General features: G+C 42.2%; 6 protein-coding genes across 8 annotated transcripts in view; 3 read left to right on the plus strand and 3 right to left on the minus strand.

The window, feature by feature from the left end:
* Positions 1-11,392, plus strand: part of LOC128893958 (protein jagged-1) — a 44,248-nt gene extending 32,856 nt beyond the window's left edge. The window contains exons 4-6 of the mRNA XM_054155291.1: positions 5,448-6,066; positions 6,766-7,406; positions 7,618-11,392. Of these exons, the coding sequence (XP_054011266.1) occupies positions 5,448-6,066; positions 6,766-7,406; positions 7,618-9,332 (2,975 nt within the window). The 3' untranslated portion in view covers positions 9,333-11,392. The remainder of the gene's footprint in view (positions 1-5,447; positions 6,067-6,765; positions 7,407-7,617) is intronic.
* LOC128893970 (uncharacterized) overlaps positions 1-21,248 on the plus strand; it is a 155,501-nt gene that overhangs the window by 101,423 nt on the left and 32,830 nt on the right. The gene's annotated exons all lie outside the window — the stretch shown is intronic.
* Positions 13,339-15,381, plus strand: LOC128893789 (leucine-rich repeat-containing protein 74B-like). Its single transcript, XM_054155020.1, has 4 exons — positions 13,339-13,831; positions 13,993-14,500; positions 14,618-15,031; positions 15,152-15,381. The coding sequence occupies exons 1-4, from the start codon at positions 13,415-13,417 to the stop codon at positions 15,379-15,381; spliced, it is 1,569 nt and encodes a 522-aa protein (XP_054010995.1). The 5' UTR covers positions 13,339-13,414.
* Positions 15,455-16,550, minus strand: LOC128893969 (ADP-ribosylation factor-like protein 2). The gene is made up of 2 exons (XM_054155309.1): positions 16,330-16,550; positions 15,455-16,111 (listed from the first exon to the last, which is right to left on the minus strand). Exons 1-2 carry the CDS (start codon positions 16,392-16,394, stop codon positions 15,622-15,624), a joined length of 555 nt encoding a protein of 184 aa, XP_054011284.1. The 5' UTR covers positions 16,395-16,550; the 3' UTR covers positions 15,455-15,621.
* LOC128893964 (HSPB1-associated protein 1) lies at positions 16,580-18,381 on the minus strand. 3 transcript variants are annotated; one of them, XM_054155300.1, is made up of 4 exons: positions 17,827-18,381; positions 17,450-17,736; positions 16,994-17,375; positions 16,580-16,922 (listed from the first exon to the last, which is right to left on the minus strand). In XM_054155300.1, exons 1-4 carry the CDS (start codon positions 18,028-18,030, stop codon positions 16,581-16,583), a joined length of 1,215 nt encoding a protein of 404 aa, XP_054011275.1. In that variant the 5' UTR covers positions 18,031-18,381; the 3' UTR covers position 16,580. The 3 variants fall into 3 exon arrangements, with proteins under 3 accessions (XP_054011275.1, XP_054011276.1, XP_054011277.1); XM_054155301.1 differs by having other exon boundaries at positions 17,450-17,750; positions 17,827-17,968; XM_054155302.1 differs by having other exon boundaries at positions 17,450-17,756; positions 17,827-17,966.
* LOC128893965 (ataxin-7-like protein 3) lies at positions 18,529-20,290 on the minus strand. Its single transcript, XM_054155303.1, has 2 exons — positions 19,578-20,290; positions 18,529-19,417 (listed from the first exon to the last, which is right to left on the minus strand). Exons 1-2 carry the CDS (start codon positions 19,792-19,794, stop codon positions 18,645-18,647), a joined length of 990 nt encoding a protein of 329 aa, XP_054011278.1. The 5' UTR covers positions 19,795-20,290; the 3' UTR covers positions 18,529-18,644.

Here is a 21,248-nt window from a genome sequence, read left to right on the forward strand (position 1 = left end):
CAGTCTGGAGGGAAAGCGAAAATTTGCTGGACGTTGTATGGCTCGGTGAGTTTAACCTTAGAAGACTTCTCGGGGTCTACGTTGACCCCGCGCGTTTCTAGATTATGTACAGCTTGCTTTCATACGTTAGTTCGATATTAATAACTGGCTTATAGGCATTTGAATAGACGTGTTATGTTGATAATTAGAGAAACAAGAAGTGCAAGTGTTAATTTATATAACGTCTTTATGTAGGCAACGAAGCATGGGGTTGCAACATGGTACAGGACTTTTCGATCTCCTCCTTCGTAAATAGGATTCTATGCAAGTTTATAGGGCTTGTATGAACATCCAAGAAATAATTTCATTTTGAGAAATAGAATAACATTCATAATTGGACCTGAGTCCTATGACTTCCCTGCTTCGGTATCAAGTGATGTAAACCACTTAGATTACAATGCTAGGATAGTTAAATGGCTTTATGCAACCCTGTCATTCATTCCTCCATGAATAACTCTTCCTCTGATCGGTGCCTCGGAGTTCCTATCGAATTTCTCGAGCTAACAAGGAAAGACAGAGTCTCGATGCGTGGATCGACGCAAAGAAGCGGCACTGCGAAACACACGAATTATCTCGAAGCGTGCCTCAATGAGCGGACGTTAGACGCATGTCGTACGATCGTATAAAGGTAAATAGCAGCATCACGCCAGATCCCCTCGCACAATGCTGGCCCGACTAATATGGCAGCTCTTTCTTCGCTGCTTAATCGTTACTTCCGCCTCCCCGTGTCCACGACTCACCCGACTCCGTAGCATGTTTTATCCCTCCTTTGCGGCGGGGATCGTTTTCGTGAGGGATCAGCCCAGATCGTTCCTGTTAGATCTACCTACTCCGGAGGTAAGGGAAATCTACTTTTTAATTTTGTTGTTACGGTAATGACGAAATTCCAAATATCGACGTTGGTATGGATACTTGGATACATTTCAGTCCTAATAAACATTAAGATCGATGGAAAGCAAGCCAAGATATCCATATTTTTCTAGAATTAATCTAGTGCATCTTCGAATGTCCAAGAATAATTATTATATATTATTTTCAATGTTTGACATAATTTACTCCATACGTCTATTACCAACTCACACCTTGTTCGTTAATGAGGCTCATTAAGTGCAGTTTACCTTGAGCAATTCTTTCAACAAATCAATTTATTCCCCGTTCCATGAACGTATCCTTAATCGATGTTTACGTTTCACAATCGAGAATTCTTTCCCATGGCTTCCTCCTTTTTTCTTCCCTCATCTCGCATGCATGTGTCGCGCGTAATCAGCTATTCGTTTATGCGCTGCTAGATCGAGCAAAGATACACAAAAAAGCGGTAGACAGCGGTTTTCGAAAGTCTTGAATCAATTTGAATAGCTTGAAAGCAAGTTGGAGAAAGTAGGACGAAGTGTTATAATTCTTTTCCGTGGAATGGTAATTAGCATTAGCGATGATTTCTAGTGAAACAAAGCTGCTTCGACTCCCTGTTCGTCGAGGAGAGTTATGATAAAGAGAATTCGTATTTGTCCGTCGGTAAAATCGACGATTCATCGTGATAGCAGCTCAAAGTATAGTGGATGGCGACGAGGACGCAGCCAGTTTCCCTTGACACTGTGAACTTTAAGATCCTCTTGCTTGCGTTAAAATACGAACTTGATCGTCGCGTATGAAAGTATCCTGTGACCCTTTACTGCAGTACTATTAATAGTTGTTAGTGTTCGCGTGATCAAATTATAAATTTATCTAAATTTTGCTTTTAGGGGTGCGACTCGAATTAGTTTCACTTTTTAAAAAAAGAGAAACTAGTTTATTTAAATCACAAAGTCTTCTAATGAAACAGAATAGTCTGAAACTGACTTTGAGCAAGCAGACCGCCCCAATTAAGGATCAGGGGTGATCGGAGTAGGGCCGTTCGCATAGAAAGTGTCTCCAAATGGAAAGAAAGAGGTCGTATCCCCTTGACACCAGAATATTCCGCGGCCGTTTGACGATGCAGATCATATTATCGTCTCGCAATTAGACACGTTCCACTTTCGGTGGAAGCCAAGGGAGGAAGAAGGACGAACGATCCCAATTAGGGACTATCGATGGAAATCGTGTACTCGTGAGACGATGAGCCTCTGGTCGGTTACGAGAAGGAGAGAACTGGCTCCGGCATTTTTGTCGCGCTGTGAAAGGTCAATACGAGAATTTCACTCGTGCATCGTCTTCACACGAGCTCTATGCACCAACCAGCATCGCGCAACACCGTTCGTGGAGAGAAGCGTCGTATCCTCGCTCGGACGTGGCACATGTTCGTTTGCATTTGACCCCTTTTCACCGTAAACCGCGATCGCAAAGCTCTCGACGCTTCTGGAAAAATCTACGACCCGCACGATTCTACTTACTGTTTCAAAAAATTAAATGGTCTCGACACGAGGCTGGGTTAATGGGAAATTAATATTAAACGGCTGGAGTAAATTGGATCAGATTTGTAAATTTCCCGGGGCTTTGTTCAATTCTTTTCTTTTAATGTAAAAGAGAGTAAAAAGTAAATAATGGAATAATTTCAGTTTAAAGCGAAGAAATGAGAATTAAAGATGATTTAAATAAGGAAAACGATTGCAAAGTGGAAAGAGGGTCAATCAGGTGAAACCGGTGAATTATTTTCGCTAATACAATATTAGCCGACTCCGCTTGCGAAGTCGGCGACTTACGGTACACAGCCTGTAAATCGTAAAATGTCGTAGTTAATAGCGCGAGATAAGTAAGCGGTCGCTTTTCCATGGAGAGATTATCGCTTCTGCCCGTGGCAAAGGTAAAGCGTTACACCGTGAAAGTCGTGAACCTTCACCTGTAATCCGATTCTTCTCGCGTTCGTTCTCCGTTCACCAGATCGGAGAATAAGAAAATAAAGAAAACCGCGCGGCGTACGAAGACGAATTGCGCGAGTTAATTTGCTCGCTGCTGCTGAGAATTGACAAAAAACTCATAGACGTGTAACTGTAGACCCAGAAGGATGGATTTATAGATCCTGAACAAGGAGAAAACGGTACTGTGTACTGGGTGTTGATAAAACGGGGGATTTTCTGTTCGAAATATTGCACTTCCTCGATTGAGTCACGATGGACGCTCTCCAGCGACTGCAAAGATAGGCATCCTCTAGATAAGAATATTGTGTAAATAAAAAATCGAGTAAAAATACCTCATCGGTTTGAATAATCCACAGTTATCTTTATCCTACGAATAATAACGACTGGTTAATTTTATTTGAGATCGTAGTGTAATTGATTCTAAGGAGTAAAACCAACTCTAGTATTTTTCTGAGAATGAAGAGCGAGGAAAGGCGTAAAAGATGTTTAATACCTTGGAATCCACTCGTTTCATTACATTTCAGAAACTATATGAAGACAATCCTCGTTAAGTCATTCAACTTTTAGTACCACCAATGTTCCCCATATCTGTTTAGAAAAAAAGTTACAATACCCGTCTTCAGTTTCTAGAATTCATCCTGGATAATAGATAAATTTGTCACTATTTTTGCCCATAAAATAGCCGTGTACGGATCCCATCGACGTTCCCAGCCAGCCCACACACTCGACTTATTCGATTTCACGCGTAGACAAGTACAATTAACGCTCTGCAGAGCCCCGATCGATCCCCTAGCATTGCAGTCGACTGGGGCAATCGACTTTCTCAAATCGAGCATGAATCCTCAGTAATGAATTTCTAATTTACACTAATTTTTGCAAGCACCTGTTGCGTTCTCAACGATGAAAAAGTTAAACAGCCAAAATAATACATGTTCTATAATTATATCATAGAATTTAACAATTACGGAATGTGTCGCCTCTAAACTTTCTAATTATCTTTTATTCGTTACTTGAAATTTCTATCTAGATAAGAATTCGACCCACGAGTCGCGGACATATCGTTATTTAGGGCCTCGAACATCACGTTGCAGTCGCATAAATATGCGCGAACGAGAATGCAGGACTATTAATCATTAAACATCCCGCGAGCGTCCTTCGTACACGCGTCCCCCTGTCGTCGTAGCTTAAAATATGCAACGGAGGCACTGCAAATATACGTATAGGCATGGCCAACTGGTTTAGGTTGAAAAATAGTTGGGACTCGGCCGTGTGTAAATACAGCCTGTCCTAGATTCGAATGGACAGATCGTGACAGCAGGTTTCAGGGATTTCTCAAAGGGGAAGGTCGATTGGGTCCAGACAACGAGCGTATCTCAATCCAGAATTTTAAAACAACGACTTCCACTGATGGTAATAATAATAATGCATAGTATTTTAACCCCGATGATTTATTAAATGAAAAGTTTAATTTGTTGGTAACTCGAAGCAATAGATACTCATTAACTTTCTCTTACACGTACGGGGAGTTTCTAAAAAATCGCGAGGCCTCTAACAAGTTACCCGAGCCGCTCTCCGTGAGGTCCCACATCAAAGAGCCTTGTCGACGCTCGGTAACTCGTATCTGTACCACTTTGTACGCGATCCTCCTCTTTCGCGTCTACGTCGCGGACGTAACGGTACGGAGTTCGCTGCGCCAGGTTTAAAAGTTTGAGGGATACGTGCACGCGTGTCGCGCGGCGTGAATTTTCGTTTCACGGTTAGAGGGATAATCCTTCTCTCTGTCACTTCTCATCCGTCTTTCTGTCCTCTTGGCTAATTGAGTTGCTCGGCCCCGGCCAGAAGAGATCCCCCAACGACGTCGCTGTCCTTTTTTTCGTTTTCTGGCCGACCCGTGGGGAACGAGAGCGTCGTTTCCAGAGATACGGTACCTCGGCAGCACAAAATTGGATTTCGTCATCCTGCCACCTGTAAGAGAAGACGTTGGGTACCTGTTGCCCCGCCTCCGTCGGAGGGAACAGCCTTCAGAGAGAGCCTCCAAGAGAAGGCGCGCACGAAACCTCCGCGATCGGTATAATCCTCCGTGGACGTGGAAAATAATCTGACACTCGCGCCTTCGCGGCCGTGGGTGAATTAATCGTTTGTGTTTTAACTTCCATTCACGGCTGCCTTTTGTGTCGTTCGCGCTTCACCTCGATTATTGTTCGACGGAGGAGGATTACGCGGCTGTGAAATCGTTTGAGTTATGCGCGATAGCTAGCTCTTCTTTCTTCGTTATTTGAAGTCTGGGAACGAGAGAATGGGATAGATGGGGGTTCTAGATAAATAATGGGGGCAAAGATCAAGCTGGAGGCTCGAGTTTATCAAGACTTAAATCTCTATTGAAGGGCAGAACTGGTAATCGTCTAGATTTTCTAGCTGAATTTATCAGGAAATCTATTTGGTAGATAGGTTTCCTATCCACATTTTGTAATTAATTTATTCAAATTTGTAGTGTATTAGAAACCTAAGGGATGTATCGAATCCACGATAGGAATATCGGTATCCATTGCTCTTACTTAACTATACACGTGCTTTCAGCTGTCTGCAAGGAGGGCTGCCACCCCGTCCACGGGCACTGCAACGTCAGCGGCGAGTGCAAGTGTCGCCACGGCTGGCAAGGCGACCTCTGCGACCAGTGCACCCCGTACCCAGGTTGCAAGCACGGCTATTGCAACGGTTCGAGTTGGCACTGCATCTGCGATACGAACTGGGGCGGCATCCTCTGCGACCAGGACCTCAACTACTGCGGCACTCACGAGCCCTGCCAGAACGGCGGCACTTGTGAGAACACAGCTCCTGATCAGTACAAGTGCACGTGTCCCGAGGGATTCTCTGGACCAACTTGCGAGAAGGTGGACAACCCTTGTGCCTCCAATCCCTGTCTGAATGGGGCAACCTGCAGAGAACTGGGGGAGAGCGCTCATTGCGAGTGCGCCCCCGGCTTTTCCGGGCCCTATTGCGCAATGGACATCGACGAGTGCGCCTCGCAACCCTGCCAAAATGGCGGTACTTGCGTCGATGGAAAGAACGGATTCGTCTGCAACTGCCCAGCAGCTTGGCAGGGTCATCTCTGTCAGTTCGATGTCGACGAGTGCACCCTGAAGGAGTCCCCGTGTAAGAACTCGATGACCTGCGTAAATCTCGCCGGCGACTACAGGTGAGCTTTTATATTTACGTCGTACATTACATCGACGTCAGCGAGTAGATAAGACTTAAACATGCGTCAATTCCATCGCCATCCGAATGTTTCCGACCTTCGCGTTTCGCAACGAGTTGTCTCGACCGGTTTGCTTCAGAGTTTACGTTCAGGCCGTTAAAAGAAGTCGGTTATTAAGATATCCCATTAGTCCAGACTAAATTAGAACGTCTTTACCGCGGTGCCCGCAGTAACCAGTGGACGGAGTATGCAAAGCAACGTTCTTTAAACCGTTGATATTTCATCCGCACCACCTGAACTAATTGCCTCGTCGAAGTTATCGTTCGATTACCATGTGACGCAATCTTCTCGTGAGAATTTAGTATTGGGACCTCGTGCCTGGCCAGCTGGAGTCGAAACGTGTTTTAACTTTCAATAAGTACACATCACCTGGGGTTCAATTGAACCAGAAGCAATTCGCTCTACCAGCTTATTTGCACCAGACCTATTCTGAATGCAAGAGGTTTCTAAATCAACTTTGAGGTTTCTAAATCAGCTAATACTGTCGACAAGGGGGCTCTGAAATCGTTTCTCCTTTAGCGTGATTTATTTTAGGTGCAACAGGTTTGCATCTACTAAACGAAGTGAATCACTTCTGAGTTATACTGTGTTTAGAAAGGCTATTTTGATAAACTTTATCTTCGAACCTTCAATTTTCAGATGTCGCTGCAGAAGTGGCTTCACTGGAAAGAATTGCACCAAGAACATCAACGACTGTGTCGGCCAGTGCCAGCACGGCGCGCTCTGCATAGACCTGGTAGATGACTATCACTGCAGCTGCACCGCGGGGTACTCCGGCAAGGACTGCGACGTCGACATCGACGAGTGTGCCTCGAAGCCCTGTCAGAACGGCGGTGAATGCAGGGATCTGGTGAACGCTTACGAGTGCGTTTGCCCCGTTGGCTTCACCGGTTATCAGTGCGAGATCGACAGGGACCACTGTAGCCCGAATCCCTGCAGGAACTCCGCGCCCTGTTTCAATACTCAGACCGATTACTATTGTCACTGCCCTCAACAATGGCAGGGGAAGAATTGCTCCGAGCCCGCCTCTCACAACCCGCAGTTCGGCATCATGGACGAGGAAACTGGATGTGGTAGCGAAGGCACTCCTTGCGGCGGCAGGGGCAGATGCAGCGGGGGCAGATGCATCTGCGATCCTGGATACACGGGGATGCACTGTCACGAGAACATCAACGACTGTCGAGGCAATCCTTGTTTGAACGGAGGAACCTGCGTAGACCTGGTCAACTCCTTCCAGTGCATCTGCAGGGAGGGATGGAGTGGAGATTTGTGCGACCAGGGTAAATGTCTATTTTTAATGCACGTTGTCCTCTTCTTTGACGTTTTTCTGTTGTATGGGCATAATGAGGTTAATTACTGGTCCTTATTTCTTTGTATCCTCACTTTTACTACTTTTAGCTTTCTTCTACCAATAATTCTCAATATCCAATATAACCAATCCAGCCAGTCGAATGAAACTGAAACGACTAAAACTAGTGTCTCCTTTTCCAGACGTGGACGAGTGCATGGAGTCGCCCTGTCGCAACAACGGGACCTGCGTGGACGGCGTAGCAGACTTTACCTGCATCTGCAGAGGTGGTTGGAAGGGCAAGACGTGCACTCTGCGAGGTGGCCACTGCGAGCCAGGGACTTGTCGTCACGGAGGGACGTGCCAAGACCGCGGTGACGGATTCACCTGTCACTGTCCACCAGATTGGGAAGGTGCAGCGTGTCACATAGCTTCTCCAGCCTGTGCCAGCAATCCTTGCGAAAACGGAGCGACCTGCGTGAACACCGCCGATGGAAACTATCGATGCGTCTGTCGAGAAGGCTTCGAGGGACCAAACTGTCGTCGCGACGTCGACGACTGTCAGCCGTTGCCCTGTCTAAATGGTGGCAAGTGCGTAGATGGGATCAATTGGTTCAGGTGCGAGTGCGCGCCAGGTTTCACCGGGCCAGACTGTCGCATAAACGTAAACGAATGCGCCAGCGATCCCTGCACAGGTGGATCCACCTGCGTGGATGGCATAGCGAGCTACTCTTGCGTTTGTCCGCCAGGCAGAAGCGGGACGCGCTGCGAAATCCGCACGGCTGGTGGGCCTGGCTGCATGGTCGCCAGCTGGGACGACGACTGCAATATCTGCGAGTGTCGTAATGGAAAGAATCAATGCAGCAATATCTGGTGTGGTCCTGGGAACTGTCTGAACGGGACCTCGTGTCTGGCTCACGAAGTCTGCGTCCCCAGTCCAAGCGAGAGCTGTCTATTGCCGTCGTGTCCAGCTTGGGGAGAGTGTCGACCAGTGGAGACTGGCAGAAGGGTAGGACCTCCTGCTTTGCCTGCTCCGCCTTCCTGTTGGCCTGGACAAGCTACCACGGGACCAACCTGCTCTAGGCTCACCATCTTGTTAAGAAGAGACACTCTTGCACCGGGCACATCGGTAGAAATACTCTGTCGTCGTCTGAGGAAGCTTTTGGCTGATCCCAGAAGACCGCAGTCGATCGTTCTTCTCTGTGATCTGAAGCCAGGCGATAACGATACAGTGGAAGTGACAATTTTCTCTGAAGCTGCCGTAGACGCGGCCAGAGACCTCGGCGAGACTCTCAGTCGACCCCTGGGAAGACCTCTCGCCCTGGCCTCCGTGCTGGAGGTCAAGGTGGAGACGGCCTTGCTCAGCGAGCCGAGCTCAGGGAACGCCAGCAGCGCTGGCAGCTACGTGGCGGTGCTCGGAGGTGCCCTGGCCACAGTGCTCGTGTTGGCTCTCTTCGGGGGACTCTGGTACCTCCGATCGGTCAGGCAACGCTCGAGCATGACCGCGACGACCAGCAGCGAGACTTCGTTGCACAGACACCGTAGCGACTTGGACGAGAAATCCAACAACCTCCAGAACGAGGAGAACCTGAGGAGATACGCGAATCCGTTGAAGGACCAGGACCAAGGCGAGCCCAGAGTGTCCGTCGTGAGGCCTCTGTCGGGCACCTCTCTGGGCGCGCTGGCTGGAACCGAGGAAAGCCTGGAGATGGTCTCCGAAGAGGGTAGACACCGCCTGCCACCACTTTACAAGCCACCCAGCGCGGAAGCAAGAAACAACACCGCCAGTTTCAGCTACGAGGAAGGACCTCACAAGCCGTACAGCAAACCAAGACTACAGGAACCGTCGTACTCTCATCAGCAACCTGGCACCAGCCAAACATCAGGACCGCATCAAGTGTTGACTGTACACGTGTAACGCGAGAGGACTCGCGATTAAAAGCGTGTGAAACTAGAGCATTGAGGCGAAGAGAAGGCATCGAGTTAAGGACATTAAGATCGTCGTGAAATAAAGAACGTCCGAGATCTCGACGTTTAGAGATTCGTATCGGCACTGTGCGCGAGACCCTCAAGGCTACCGAGGTTTCTTTTCCCTGTGGAGGTCGTTCGAAGGCAGGGCTAGATACGTAGATAGGTAGATAGGGAGAGACAAGAACCGAGGCATTTTTTTTCTTCTCACCTCTCGTGAGGTTAAGACTTTAATCTCGATCGCAACGAACGCGAAAACGCGAGTACTTGCACGCGAGACTCCATGTTTGAGTCACGATCCTGCTGTCCTCTACCTTCGTCGGGCCTTCCCCCGCGATTCCACGATACACGACAATAATTGATCGACGATATATAATTATATTATTGACGACGCCGACGTTGTTTCATCGTTGTACATATGTACATAGCTCGTACTTATTAATTTCACTAAGCCTGTATCTCCCCTGGACGCGCCGTCGGCCCTGCAACTCTCTTAAAGTGTAACATTCGACGTTGTATCCGCGTTGATCGTAGATTGTCGCATTTCCTCCCCCATTTCCCCGTCGTCTGAAGCCCACTTGTCTGAACGACGTAGGCGTGCAGAGATGGCCAGGATTCTTAAATAGACACAAATTTCCAATAACGAATGAAGAATGCGTAACTGTTCATCCCTCGTTTTAATGAGTTAGGAGAAAGTTGTACGAATGAATGACACGCGATGGTTTCATTTGTTATCTGTTATTTGAAGAAAATTCTGTCCATCTCTGTGTAGCACTTAGGCGAACAATTCTGCGCGAACGCAGGCTTCGGACGCTCCGTCGGACGATACTATTGTGATACTCATAGAGAGAGGACATCGTGCGTAAGACTACTTCATTCTTATGCCACCTCCCACGCCCCCCTCAAACGTACATAGTTCCAGATCCAACCCTCGTCTAACGAGTTTCTCCCATGGATCCTCCTTACCTATGTTCTCCTCCTCTCCCTCCCTTTTAGATGTGCAATTTTACTTTTTTATTTCTTCTTCTCATAGTATCGTTCCAGCGTCGCGACGCGCGACGACCGAAATCGCGCGAACACTTAGACTTTAACGGAAGCGGAAGGGCGCATAACTCGCATTAGGCGGTACCCCGTAAGTTGTAACGGATGGAAGAAATTTTTATAACAGATACCTTTATTTTATAAAGAAAAATCTATATTATTATACAAATATATAGAAGCGATGAGAAAACAAAAAATATATATATATATAAATATATATATTATATTATTTTATATTATATTATATTATTTTTATTTTATTTTATTGTATTGTATTAATTATTGCGAGATCACGGACAATAGTTCTTCGATCGTTCCTCAATCTCCGAGCATCGATCCCGCGACCAGGTTCTACCCAAGCATTGGGCGAAATGTAAACCGCGATTGGAGGTGGGCAAATTTCATTTCGAATAACCAGAAAATATTCAAGTAAGATTATACTTGTTATTCGAGAGGCGAGCACGACGAATAATTTGTCAAGTTCGTCTTGCCACGTCTTATTTTTGTTCGTCGATTCACTCAAATGATTACTCGAGTAATGTCCAACTCTGCCCACGATTGAACTCGATAATCAATAATCGCGATTAATAATTAAGAAATAATCAATATCAGACACGATTAGTTACACATTTCAAAACCACTACTTCACGATTGCGGATTAGAAATGCGCATTGCCGACTAATCTAACAATCGTGGATGATCGTTGTTCAACCCTGCGATCCATCGAACGTCCATGTCTTAAAAATAAGAAATTCCTCGACAAAACTCCGACGAACTAATGTCCCTGGTCAAACGGTAGATAGCTAATGGATAATCCCTACGCGATGTGATCAGCCCCCGTTGTCAGATACAGAAGGAGGCGTGAGCGAGTGAGTGCGTGTAAATAATAAGCTCCTTCCAACCCCCAACCCCACTTTTTCTCGCCTAAAGTTACGAAGATGAAAATGTTTCAATAAAAAGTACAACCCTTCGAAAACGTCTTGGTTTTTTTACGTTTATTGCACCCGCGCTACCGAGCGAACGAATTCTCTCACGCGATGCTCGTGTCGACGAGGCCGCGCAGCTTGCATTCAAATCACCGTGGACGCAGAATCGTAGCCGTAAACGTGCCTTCCTGGTTCGGAACGCGTCGGGGAACGTTAAACACCGATTTCAGAGGTAAGAAGGTAAACGTTCCAAATTATGTCATGTAAACATTCTGGACCGATCGTTACAGCCACTCAAACGAGATCTACGATTGGACAGCGTAATAATCTACTATTGCAATCAATTTAATAAAATAAATGTTGAGATTTGACTATTAGCCTGGCTGTTAGTCTATGTATCTTTTCGACTCATTCTCCTCGAGTCTTCTCATCGAGTTCCATTTTGCTTCCAAAACTTGGGTCCACGACAGCATCCATCGACGTTTAAGCGTCGTAACAGCAATGATAGCGATAGTCATAGACATATTTCTTTTCCGTGTAGCGATTAGCTAGCAACCTTGATTCCTTGGCATCCCATTTACGCCGCGACGAGGCACACGGGTTCACACGGGCCTTATTCGGCCAATGGCATGGTTGACTCATTTACCGAGTATTCGTCAAGTGGCTCTTCTGGGCCATTGTATTGTAATTTCGACAGATCGTTCATTCAACGCTGGTGTACCGCGTCTCGTGGTCAAGATCGCCCGATGAACGCCGTTGTCTCGGCTACGAAATTGCCCACATCGGGGCCTTTGTTAATCTCAGACGCGCTTTCGATGATAATGAACAGCATTATCCTCAATGAAACGATCTATTGAAATCCGTGGCCACGGTTTGCCGTGGATTCACGAGGTCTGGAGTAATTAGGAAAGTCGAGGAGTTATTGCACTGAATCCATACATCGCAATACAATTATTTCTATTCTTCTTGACATTATTTTGCCTTACGTAAATCCTTAATTTTGATTTAGTTCGCGTTATTTGCGGCCCACTGACCCCCATCTAGCTGGGGTACCCCGGGGTTTCTAAAGCCCGTACTGTAGCTTCATATTCGCATGCTACATACAGCCCCTGAGGGCAATAATGAGTATGTTCTTTCATAATGCAACAAAACTTCCTTCAGTTTGCGACAGAATCACAAAGTCTGTTTTCTTTTTTTTTTTCTATGCATTTTCACTTAACATGTCAACTCCATTTTCTTCTCTCCTCGATCTTCAAGTCAACTATTTAATATCTTCAGACTCTCCACATCTTCGATTCATACTTGCAGTAACCATGGAAGGATACAATGCTGATAATACAATCATTTTATAACACATAAAAGTGGAAGCTCCTTCATTTGGAAACGTTTAAAGAAAGATATAAAGAATTGTAGGTTACCTAGAACGCAAAAATGGACCCTTTGGAGGTGATGCTAGTATTCATTTAACGTTAATTTTTTTTAATTTTATTTGACTCTGAATTCATATTTTAGAATGTGGATGACATCGACAATGTCACGGAGGTGTCCGATTATTCCGATTACAAAGCATGGCCCGTCTATTCCGAAGAGGAAGAGCCGGAAGCGTTGGACGACGTCGCGGATGAGATCGAGAAGCAGAAAGAAATGGACAAAGAATCGGAAAAGATTGATATATTCGAGATTGTGACGATGCAGATTCGAGACAAAAAGGCGGAAAGAATCGCTGCTGAGGCCGAAGAAACGAAGGAGAAACTACGAGAACTAATTGGTGTAATACTACTTTAGCAATCTATTTTTATTGAATTAACACTAAACCTACCACGACCGGTCAAATAACCATTTTCAAATTTTTGTATACAGTTCTTATATCATTATTCAATTTACTTTCACGTAACATATTTCTGCAATTAATTGAAAAAAGTGTCTTTAAGACTTGTCATTTGTCCCATCACGATAGAAATAGTTACAAATTAATGTCGGTAGGTTTAGTGTTAAAAATGTCGCATTTAGAGTAGATGAAATCCTCTGTAAAAAATGCTCTTCGATATTCACGTTGAATTTGTAGATGAAAAAAGATAGGGGCGTGTCTGAAGAGACTCTGATCACACCAGAAGAGAAATCGCTTCGTTCCGTGACGTCGTCCACGGAAAGCTCTATCCATCCGTGCCTCGTGGACATAGATATCAGCGACTCTCAATTAAAATTACAAAATCTTTACACTATGTACCCGATACCAGACGATCCTGGCCTGGTACCAGCGTTCTGGAATATTCGGGAGAGTCCAACCAGTTACCCAGACGATGGCGTGGCGAAGTTAAATGATTTGATCAAGATGTCCAAGATGCAGCCTATAAAGTCTTTGGATGACATGCTGCTGTCCAGTGAAATCAATTTACAGTATTACGGAGTGGACCCAAGGATTATCAGGCCTCTTTGCGAAGCCCTTATGGAGAACACTACTGTGCAGACTATCAATCTTACAGTAAGACTATCAACCCTAACGTAAAGTCATTCGTAACTTTCAGACATTTTATTTTGGTGCTTTGTGTCCTCTGTGAAAATAATCTAAACGAGGAGGAATAGTGCACGCCACTAAATATGTTATGAAAAAAAATTCGTACTGACACATCACCATTATTTCAGGAGAACTGGTTATCAGAAGACGCATGCTATCACCTGAACGACCTGCTCTTAAGAAACAGCTTCGTGAACACTCTACTGCTATCAGGATGTCGAATCGGTGCGAAAGGCGTCGAGAGGCTTCAGGATGGAATTTCAAACAACACAACCTTGATCAGGCTAGACCTCTCCAATTGCAACATTGGTGCAGAAGGCCTCGATTACGTTGCAACATCAGTCTGCAACAGCAGCAGCCTCGAGAGCCTCTCCCTGAACTATAATCACTTGGACGAATTTTGCGTCGACGCTCTACAAAAGCTGGTCTCGTGTTCGGATACCCTGCAGCAATTGGAGCTGTCCTGGAACTCCTTGTACACCGCGGTGACCTGGAGGAAATTGAGCAAAGGGATCGAGAACAGCGTGGCTTTGGCCGATCTTGACTTATCCTGGAACGCATTGGGCAAAGAATGTGTTCCCTATCTTCGTCAACTATTGGTGCGTTCTCCAACACTGACGAAGTTGAATCTGAGTGGTAATTAAGTACTTCTTAGAGCTTTGGTGATTGCACTGATGAAAGAAACTTTGAATATCTAGACCTCGTGTACCTAAAACAGACCTTTCGAAGTATTTCTTCCGTCATTATTCCTAGGAAACCGATTTTACGATGAAGACGCTGTGGTCATCGCCAGAGGCCTGACGAGAAACAAAGTATTGGAAGAGTTGTATTTAGGAAACAACCCTTTGAAAGTGGACGGCGCGTTTGTTCTTGTTCGAGCAGTCACCCCGCAAAGGTCTCCTGAAAGTCAGTTACGCGTTCTGGACCTTACGAACATTTGGGCGAATAAAAGTATATTGAAAGAGCTGAATGCAATCGAAAATGGCAGACCTTGGTTGAAGGTCAAGCTGGGAGGAATACTCAGCAACTACGAGATCCGTGGTCCAGATGTGAAGGCTTTACTTTTTAGGAGAGCGAACTTTGAGGCGCTGAGACCGAAGAAGAAACGACGACGCAGAAACTTCGGCCACTTTGTGCTGTCGCTGGCTGATGATCTCATTTCGAGAGGTATGTGCGATTGTATGGTAAAAAGATGATATTGTTTACAAGCCACATTTTCACGTGAAACTTTATGAAAATATGTAGATGCTTGAAATAAATGATAAATTGCAAGGTTTTTCTCGACAGCGAAATTTATGGAATCAGTGAGCCGCTTCCGGTTGAAGCTCTCGAAGACTCTTGTAGATGCGATTATGAATGAATTTATTGGAGCAAGAAATACTGTGGACCAAGAATTATTAAAGGCAGTCTACTTGACACTATACCCTGATACGAAACTTCCACCAGAGAAACCAAAGAAGAAGAAGAAAGCTAAAGAGAAAGGGTTAAAGCGGAAGAAGAAGGTAAAGGATTCATGAAAAAATCATGAATAGGGAAAGATTAAGTTCCTATCATTTAATTAATATCATTGGATTAATTGAAACTGAAATGTTAAGAAATATCATGAATTTATTGTATCCTTATTATAATAATAATTCTTCAAGTGAAAAAAACAATAGTACCATAATTCTGTTTTATAAGATGTGAAAAATAAATAATGTAAAAAATGACGATACTAGGTAAAATATCAATTGTACAATTTAATGCATTTCTTAATATTAATCTAAATAAAATATCCTTGCAGAAATATCATCTACAATCCAGTTTATTCCTTCGACAAGGTTTTCTCCTGTAACTGCTGAACATTTATATATTTGCCAGTGATGGGTTTTAATGTTAGGTAGTTCCAAAACTTCTGCAATGTCTGATGCAGACATTGCTCCAGGTAAATCTTGCTTATTTGCAAATATTAGAAGACTGGCACCCTCCAACCTTTCCTCTTGCAGAAGTTTATACAATTCTATTTTACAGTCTTCCAATCTTCTTTTGTCTGCACTATCAATTACCCAAATAAGCCCATCCGTAGATTCAAAGTAATTTCTCCAGTAAGATCGCAATGATTTTTGACCACCCACATCCCATATATTGAGCTTGTATCCACGATGCTCCAAAGTTTTGATATTAAAACCTAGAGTTGGTGATATTGTGTCGATAGGTTCTCCACTCATCCTTTTCAAAACTGTCGTTTTACCAGCATTATCCAAACCTCTATAAAGACGTGCAATATTAACGAATAAATCAGAAAATAATATTATTTAATGTTAAATGATATTAATTAAAATGCAAATATGAATTTTAATAGAACAATCGATGAATTATTTTGTACTAAATTATACTTTCATTGTAAAATGTGTTATTTCGGTAAAAGTGACAGAACTCTTTTCTAACCTTAAAATTATTCAAAGACTGAAAAAAAGAATACGTACAGCATTAAAATGCGCATTTCTTTTTCTTTTTGTTTCAACTTTTTAAGCACTGTTAACAAGCCCATTTTATATTACATGAAAAATACTGCGGGTAATGATTTAAAATATCCGAATATCCAACGATCGAAAGCAAAACTCCCTCTACTTGTCAAACGAAGTTAACCTATATCAATCAACATTGACGTTAAACGCTAAAGTTTTTAGTGGTATATAATTAAATGGTACTAAGAAATTTAAAAAAAAATACACGTTTACAATGATAGAAGCAAATCTGCCACTTTATTAACAACATCTGGATGACAAAAAGCATTAACAATGTCTTCAGACAATGGTTCGCAAGAAGGAAACGTGTTCTGAGTGTTATTGTAAGATTCAGAAGAGTGTCCTTGTAATTCAGTAATATTTTCAGAAAATCTTTCTCTTTTAGTTTTCAAAAATTCCTCCAATTCTGTTGTTTTAAGTTCAGAAAGAAGCTTCACATAAGCTGGATATTGTGCTTGTAAATCTTCTGCTATCCATGTAGTATGCTTTGTTTTTTTACAAGACTGTTCCATACTTTCCACATTTTTACATTCGTTAAGAGCAACCCTGAGCTGTTCAAAAAATTAATATTAACTCGTGTCCACATCACTACAATATTTGTAGATATTTTTTAATAAATTACCAATTTCACATAATAAGATAAATTGCAGTGAGCATCATCAGATGTATTGTAGACATCTTTGCCAATTCTAGCTACTACTAATTTAACAATAGCTTCTTTAACTCGTGATATATTATCTGTTATTATTGGTAACCATGTGTTTACACTAATAGAAAAATTCAATGATTCTACGTAATGCCACCAACCAGCAGGTACTAGCAATACATCCCCTGGCTCAAGTGTTATCAGTTTTGGTGCTTGTTGCACTTTTAGTATCTCTACCTCATCTTCTTTGGAAGGAGAGAAGAAATTATATTTACTATATACAGTTGATTCCTCGTAAGGAATCCTTGTTGGATGTAAGAAATTACTTGAACTTGGAGGAAACAATAACCATTGTTTTCTAAAACAAGTTCTTTTGTTAAAACAAAAGATAACAAAATATTTATGAATATAAACGAAAAGTAAATAATTAACCTTCCATGAATCTGTGCTACCAAGTTGCAACCATAAGAATCTTGGTGACAATTTGTATGAGCACCTTTGTTTCCAATCCAAAGAGTAGATTCAGATCCACTCTTGTCAAATCCAAATCTTTTCCAACTCAGTGAATCTATTACCTCTGGATTATCTTTAAACCATTCATGCATATACTTATAATCAAAGTAGTACCACTTTTTATCATTTTCATTAAGATCTACATTCCTAATGAAGTCTGACAATGTCATCGAAATCATTGGACAATTCACCTCCCATTGGGGATACTAAAAGAAAAGTTCTGAAACTTGTTATGTTAATATTTATATTTGTGCATCAAAAAGCAGATACACATATAAAAACTAATAATAATTTACCTTCGATTTAGCATTATAACCGACTCGAAACGGTAACTTAGAATCTCCAAATTTTTTGGCAAGTTCTGACAAGTTCCAATTCAATAATTTCCAGGTATATGCACCTGTTGCATCCTGTAGCATTCGTTGAAATAATACCGGCTCTTTAAGATCGAAAATAGCTTGTTTTAACACTTCTTCAGACGGTGAATTAATTTCTGCCATTATAGTGTTTATTATTCATTAAAGGTGCGCAGAAAGTAAACTAGCGCCATCAAGGAAATGTAGGTGAACTACGAAACAATTTTTCGCGTTTTTCAGGCACAGTAATGAGGGAAACACATAATGATTACGCATTTCGTAATCAGGGGAAGTAAACCTATCGATCAATGAAGCGTTTTTTGTGGAAAACTTGCAAAAAAAATTCCTATATTCACGTACATAGAAACATGTCCGTGGTTTCAGCATGGTTCAGGACCGTACTAAGAGTATACAGCATCCGAGCTTACATACATATTGTTAAGAAACGTCATGTATATGTTAAGGTTGTTTATATTGCATTGCAATTAATTGATACAGAATAGTCTGTTACGATAATGTCAAAGAAGTAAATAATACAAAAATGATATGATAGTTATAATATGGTATGAGAATACCAAAGTACAAATTGTTACTTGTATAATAATTTAAAATCAACGCGTAGGAGATATTTTTGTAGCTGCATTTCGTGTGGAACAGTGTATTCTCGAAGCTTTGTACAATGCATAGGAACATTAATATTACATAAATTTCCCTGTTAGAAAGTTTATATCACTAAAAAATAAATTAAATACAATATTTTAATCGCCTTGCGAAATAGGGGATCCACGATCGCGTTTGGACCCTTTTCCTTTGCCTTTTGTCTTCGTTTCTCGTTTCCTACTTATCGAAGATGTCGACGTTGTAGATGTCGAGTCTGCTGGGCTCGAATGACTCGATCCTTCGCGATCCCAACGTGCCAAAACTTCTCTCAAATTTTGTCCATCTCCTTCTTCATAAGTATCTACATCTACATGAAGATTATCTTGACCAGTTTGCGTATTGTTACCTGTTTCCAAATTTGCTCTCATTTCCTTCCTTTGATCCTCTGTGTGTTGCGGGCATCTCATAGATCTTGTGCACAACTTTTTAGTGTGTTCTGATATCACTCCACAAATTTGAGTTAACAGAATCCGTTTGTCTTCTAAAGACATATTTTCATAATTTGAAGGAGAATTTTCATTGCTGCTATGGATGTGTTCATTTATACTGTCTCCATTTCTTTGATTATTCTTTTGTTGCTTTGTTCTCTTAATACCATTACGGTCTTTTCTGCGTTTACGTTTATCATTGTTTAAACTCCAATCAACATCATCATCATCGTCACTTATAACTCCACTGAAGTTGCTAAGATCTTTGGAGTTATTTGCAATACGTCTGGATGCAATTCTTGAACTGTTTCTCCCCATACCCATGCACTTTTCTAAATGAGTTGCAAAGCGACATGCTGCCACTCCTCTGTCGCAATTTGGACAATTACATTCTTGAGATTTTTTTACAGGGTGTTGCCCAAACACATCCAACCCTGGAGAATCTATGATGGATTTTACTGTTAGATTCCACAAATGTCTCGAATTCAACACACATACTCGCTTAGCACACACAACGTTCTCTCAAAATAATAAATAAACATAACCTGAGTAATATCATCTGGTTAGATGATATTTTTAAGAAAATTTACTTGCTTCACTCACCTACGATAGCGTAAGATTCGTCATCGGGTATACCCTCCTCGACATCTGAGCTACCAGTTTTTGTAGTTCGATGCACGTCAAAAACAAATCCCATTAAGACCTCATCGAGAAGGTCTTCGTAGATTTCTTTCGTGGCCGTTTCAACATTCTCGCTTTTGTTCATAAACTCCAGAAACCGTCTGTTTAATTCTTGAATTCTTTCCTCGGTAACAGACATTTGAAATGTTCGGCTACTCCAAGGACGGGAAAGTCTTCCTGTTTACTGTCCCGGAATGACAACTCTAATTCGTAACATGTATAGTCTTTGTCTTTTCGACAGAATCACACCGATAAAGTTTAGATACTTATGTTTAACCGTTTACTACACGTGTTTTCTCGACAATGAAACTTCTTTCCGATGCGTCAAGAGTTTACGAATACTGTTACTGAATAGCGATATCCGTACCATAACTTTTGACACTACGATGATAGACCGAAACATACGGAGCTACTCCCATCTGCATTATCCACGGATGATTAAATTCTTTTCTTTCTAAGAAAAATATTAAACTTCCGAGTATTGTTTTGATATTCCTACGTTAGAATATCGGGTAGATATTAGGAAATATTAATAATATAAGAGGATAAGTATAGCATATTCCAAAAGAATGTTAGAGGGACAAAATCAAAATAGGGAGTCTAAGAGTAGGTGAAATATATTGAATTCACGTTTCTACTTAGTGAAACTTTGGTAGGTAGTGCTAGTAGGTATCACAACTACATGCCTATCGCATCAGCAGCATCGCCGCTATAAATATTTCAGCGTCAGTGAGGCGATAGTGTCGCCATCAGACACAGATCAATTGAAACTTGAAGTCTATTGACTTACCGATTGCATTACTTTTAAAGCACCCTCTATGTTTAAGGATAGCAACTTTGGAAACCATATCGACTTATCGTTGTCGGTAACACGAAAAAAACTCGCCCCTTTGACTCTTTCATGGTTCTACCAACCATGAATAGAGAATAGTGATAGAATAGAGAAACATATTGTAAGAAAACAAATGAAAGAAACAACAAACACATTGTTGTGAATGAAAAAAATTAAATACTGTTTCGATTAAACTCTATATCAATGGAACTAGAGCGATTAACATTGTTTGTATTTTATTTTAACGGGAGATATCAAATTTCCAAATGGTATTCCGCCAGGTCTCTGATGAAATATAGGATATCAGATTAGGCTCTGAGAATAGATGGGATTTGGAAAATTTTAGTAAGGTACTAGGACAGTTATAACTTGGAAAACATTCTTAGTCCCATGTACTCTAGCGTGACGTTAAAATATTCAAAATTCCATCTGTGCTTACATCTTTGAAATGTTCCACCTTCCATCTATTTCAACATAAAGCTACAGACGAGATATAGAATTGACGTGTCAGCCAATGCTATTTTCTGTCATGCGATTTTGGAGCTTTAATAGAGTTATCAAAATTAAATTTCAGAATGAAGTTTAGAATACTTCAATTCCTGTGACGTTAAATTGTATCAGAAGAAAGGTTCATTCTGAACTTTGCCTGTTACTTTATCGATAAAATCTGCATCTAACTAAGTAGAATATTTAAAAGTTTTTTGGGAAACGTTTTAAAAGAATGGTGTACAAGTGATAAGTTCAATATATTTCATTGATAT

Source organism: Hylaeus anthracinus, unplaced genomic scaffold (assembly GCF_026225885.1).
Source record: "Hylaeus anthracinus isolate JK02 unplaced genomic scaffold, UHH_iyHylAnth1.0_haploid 3, whole genome shotgun sequence".
NCBI lineage: Eukaryota > Metazoa > Arthropoda > Insecta > Hymenoptera > Colletidae > Hylaeus > Hylaeus anthracinus.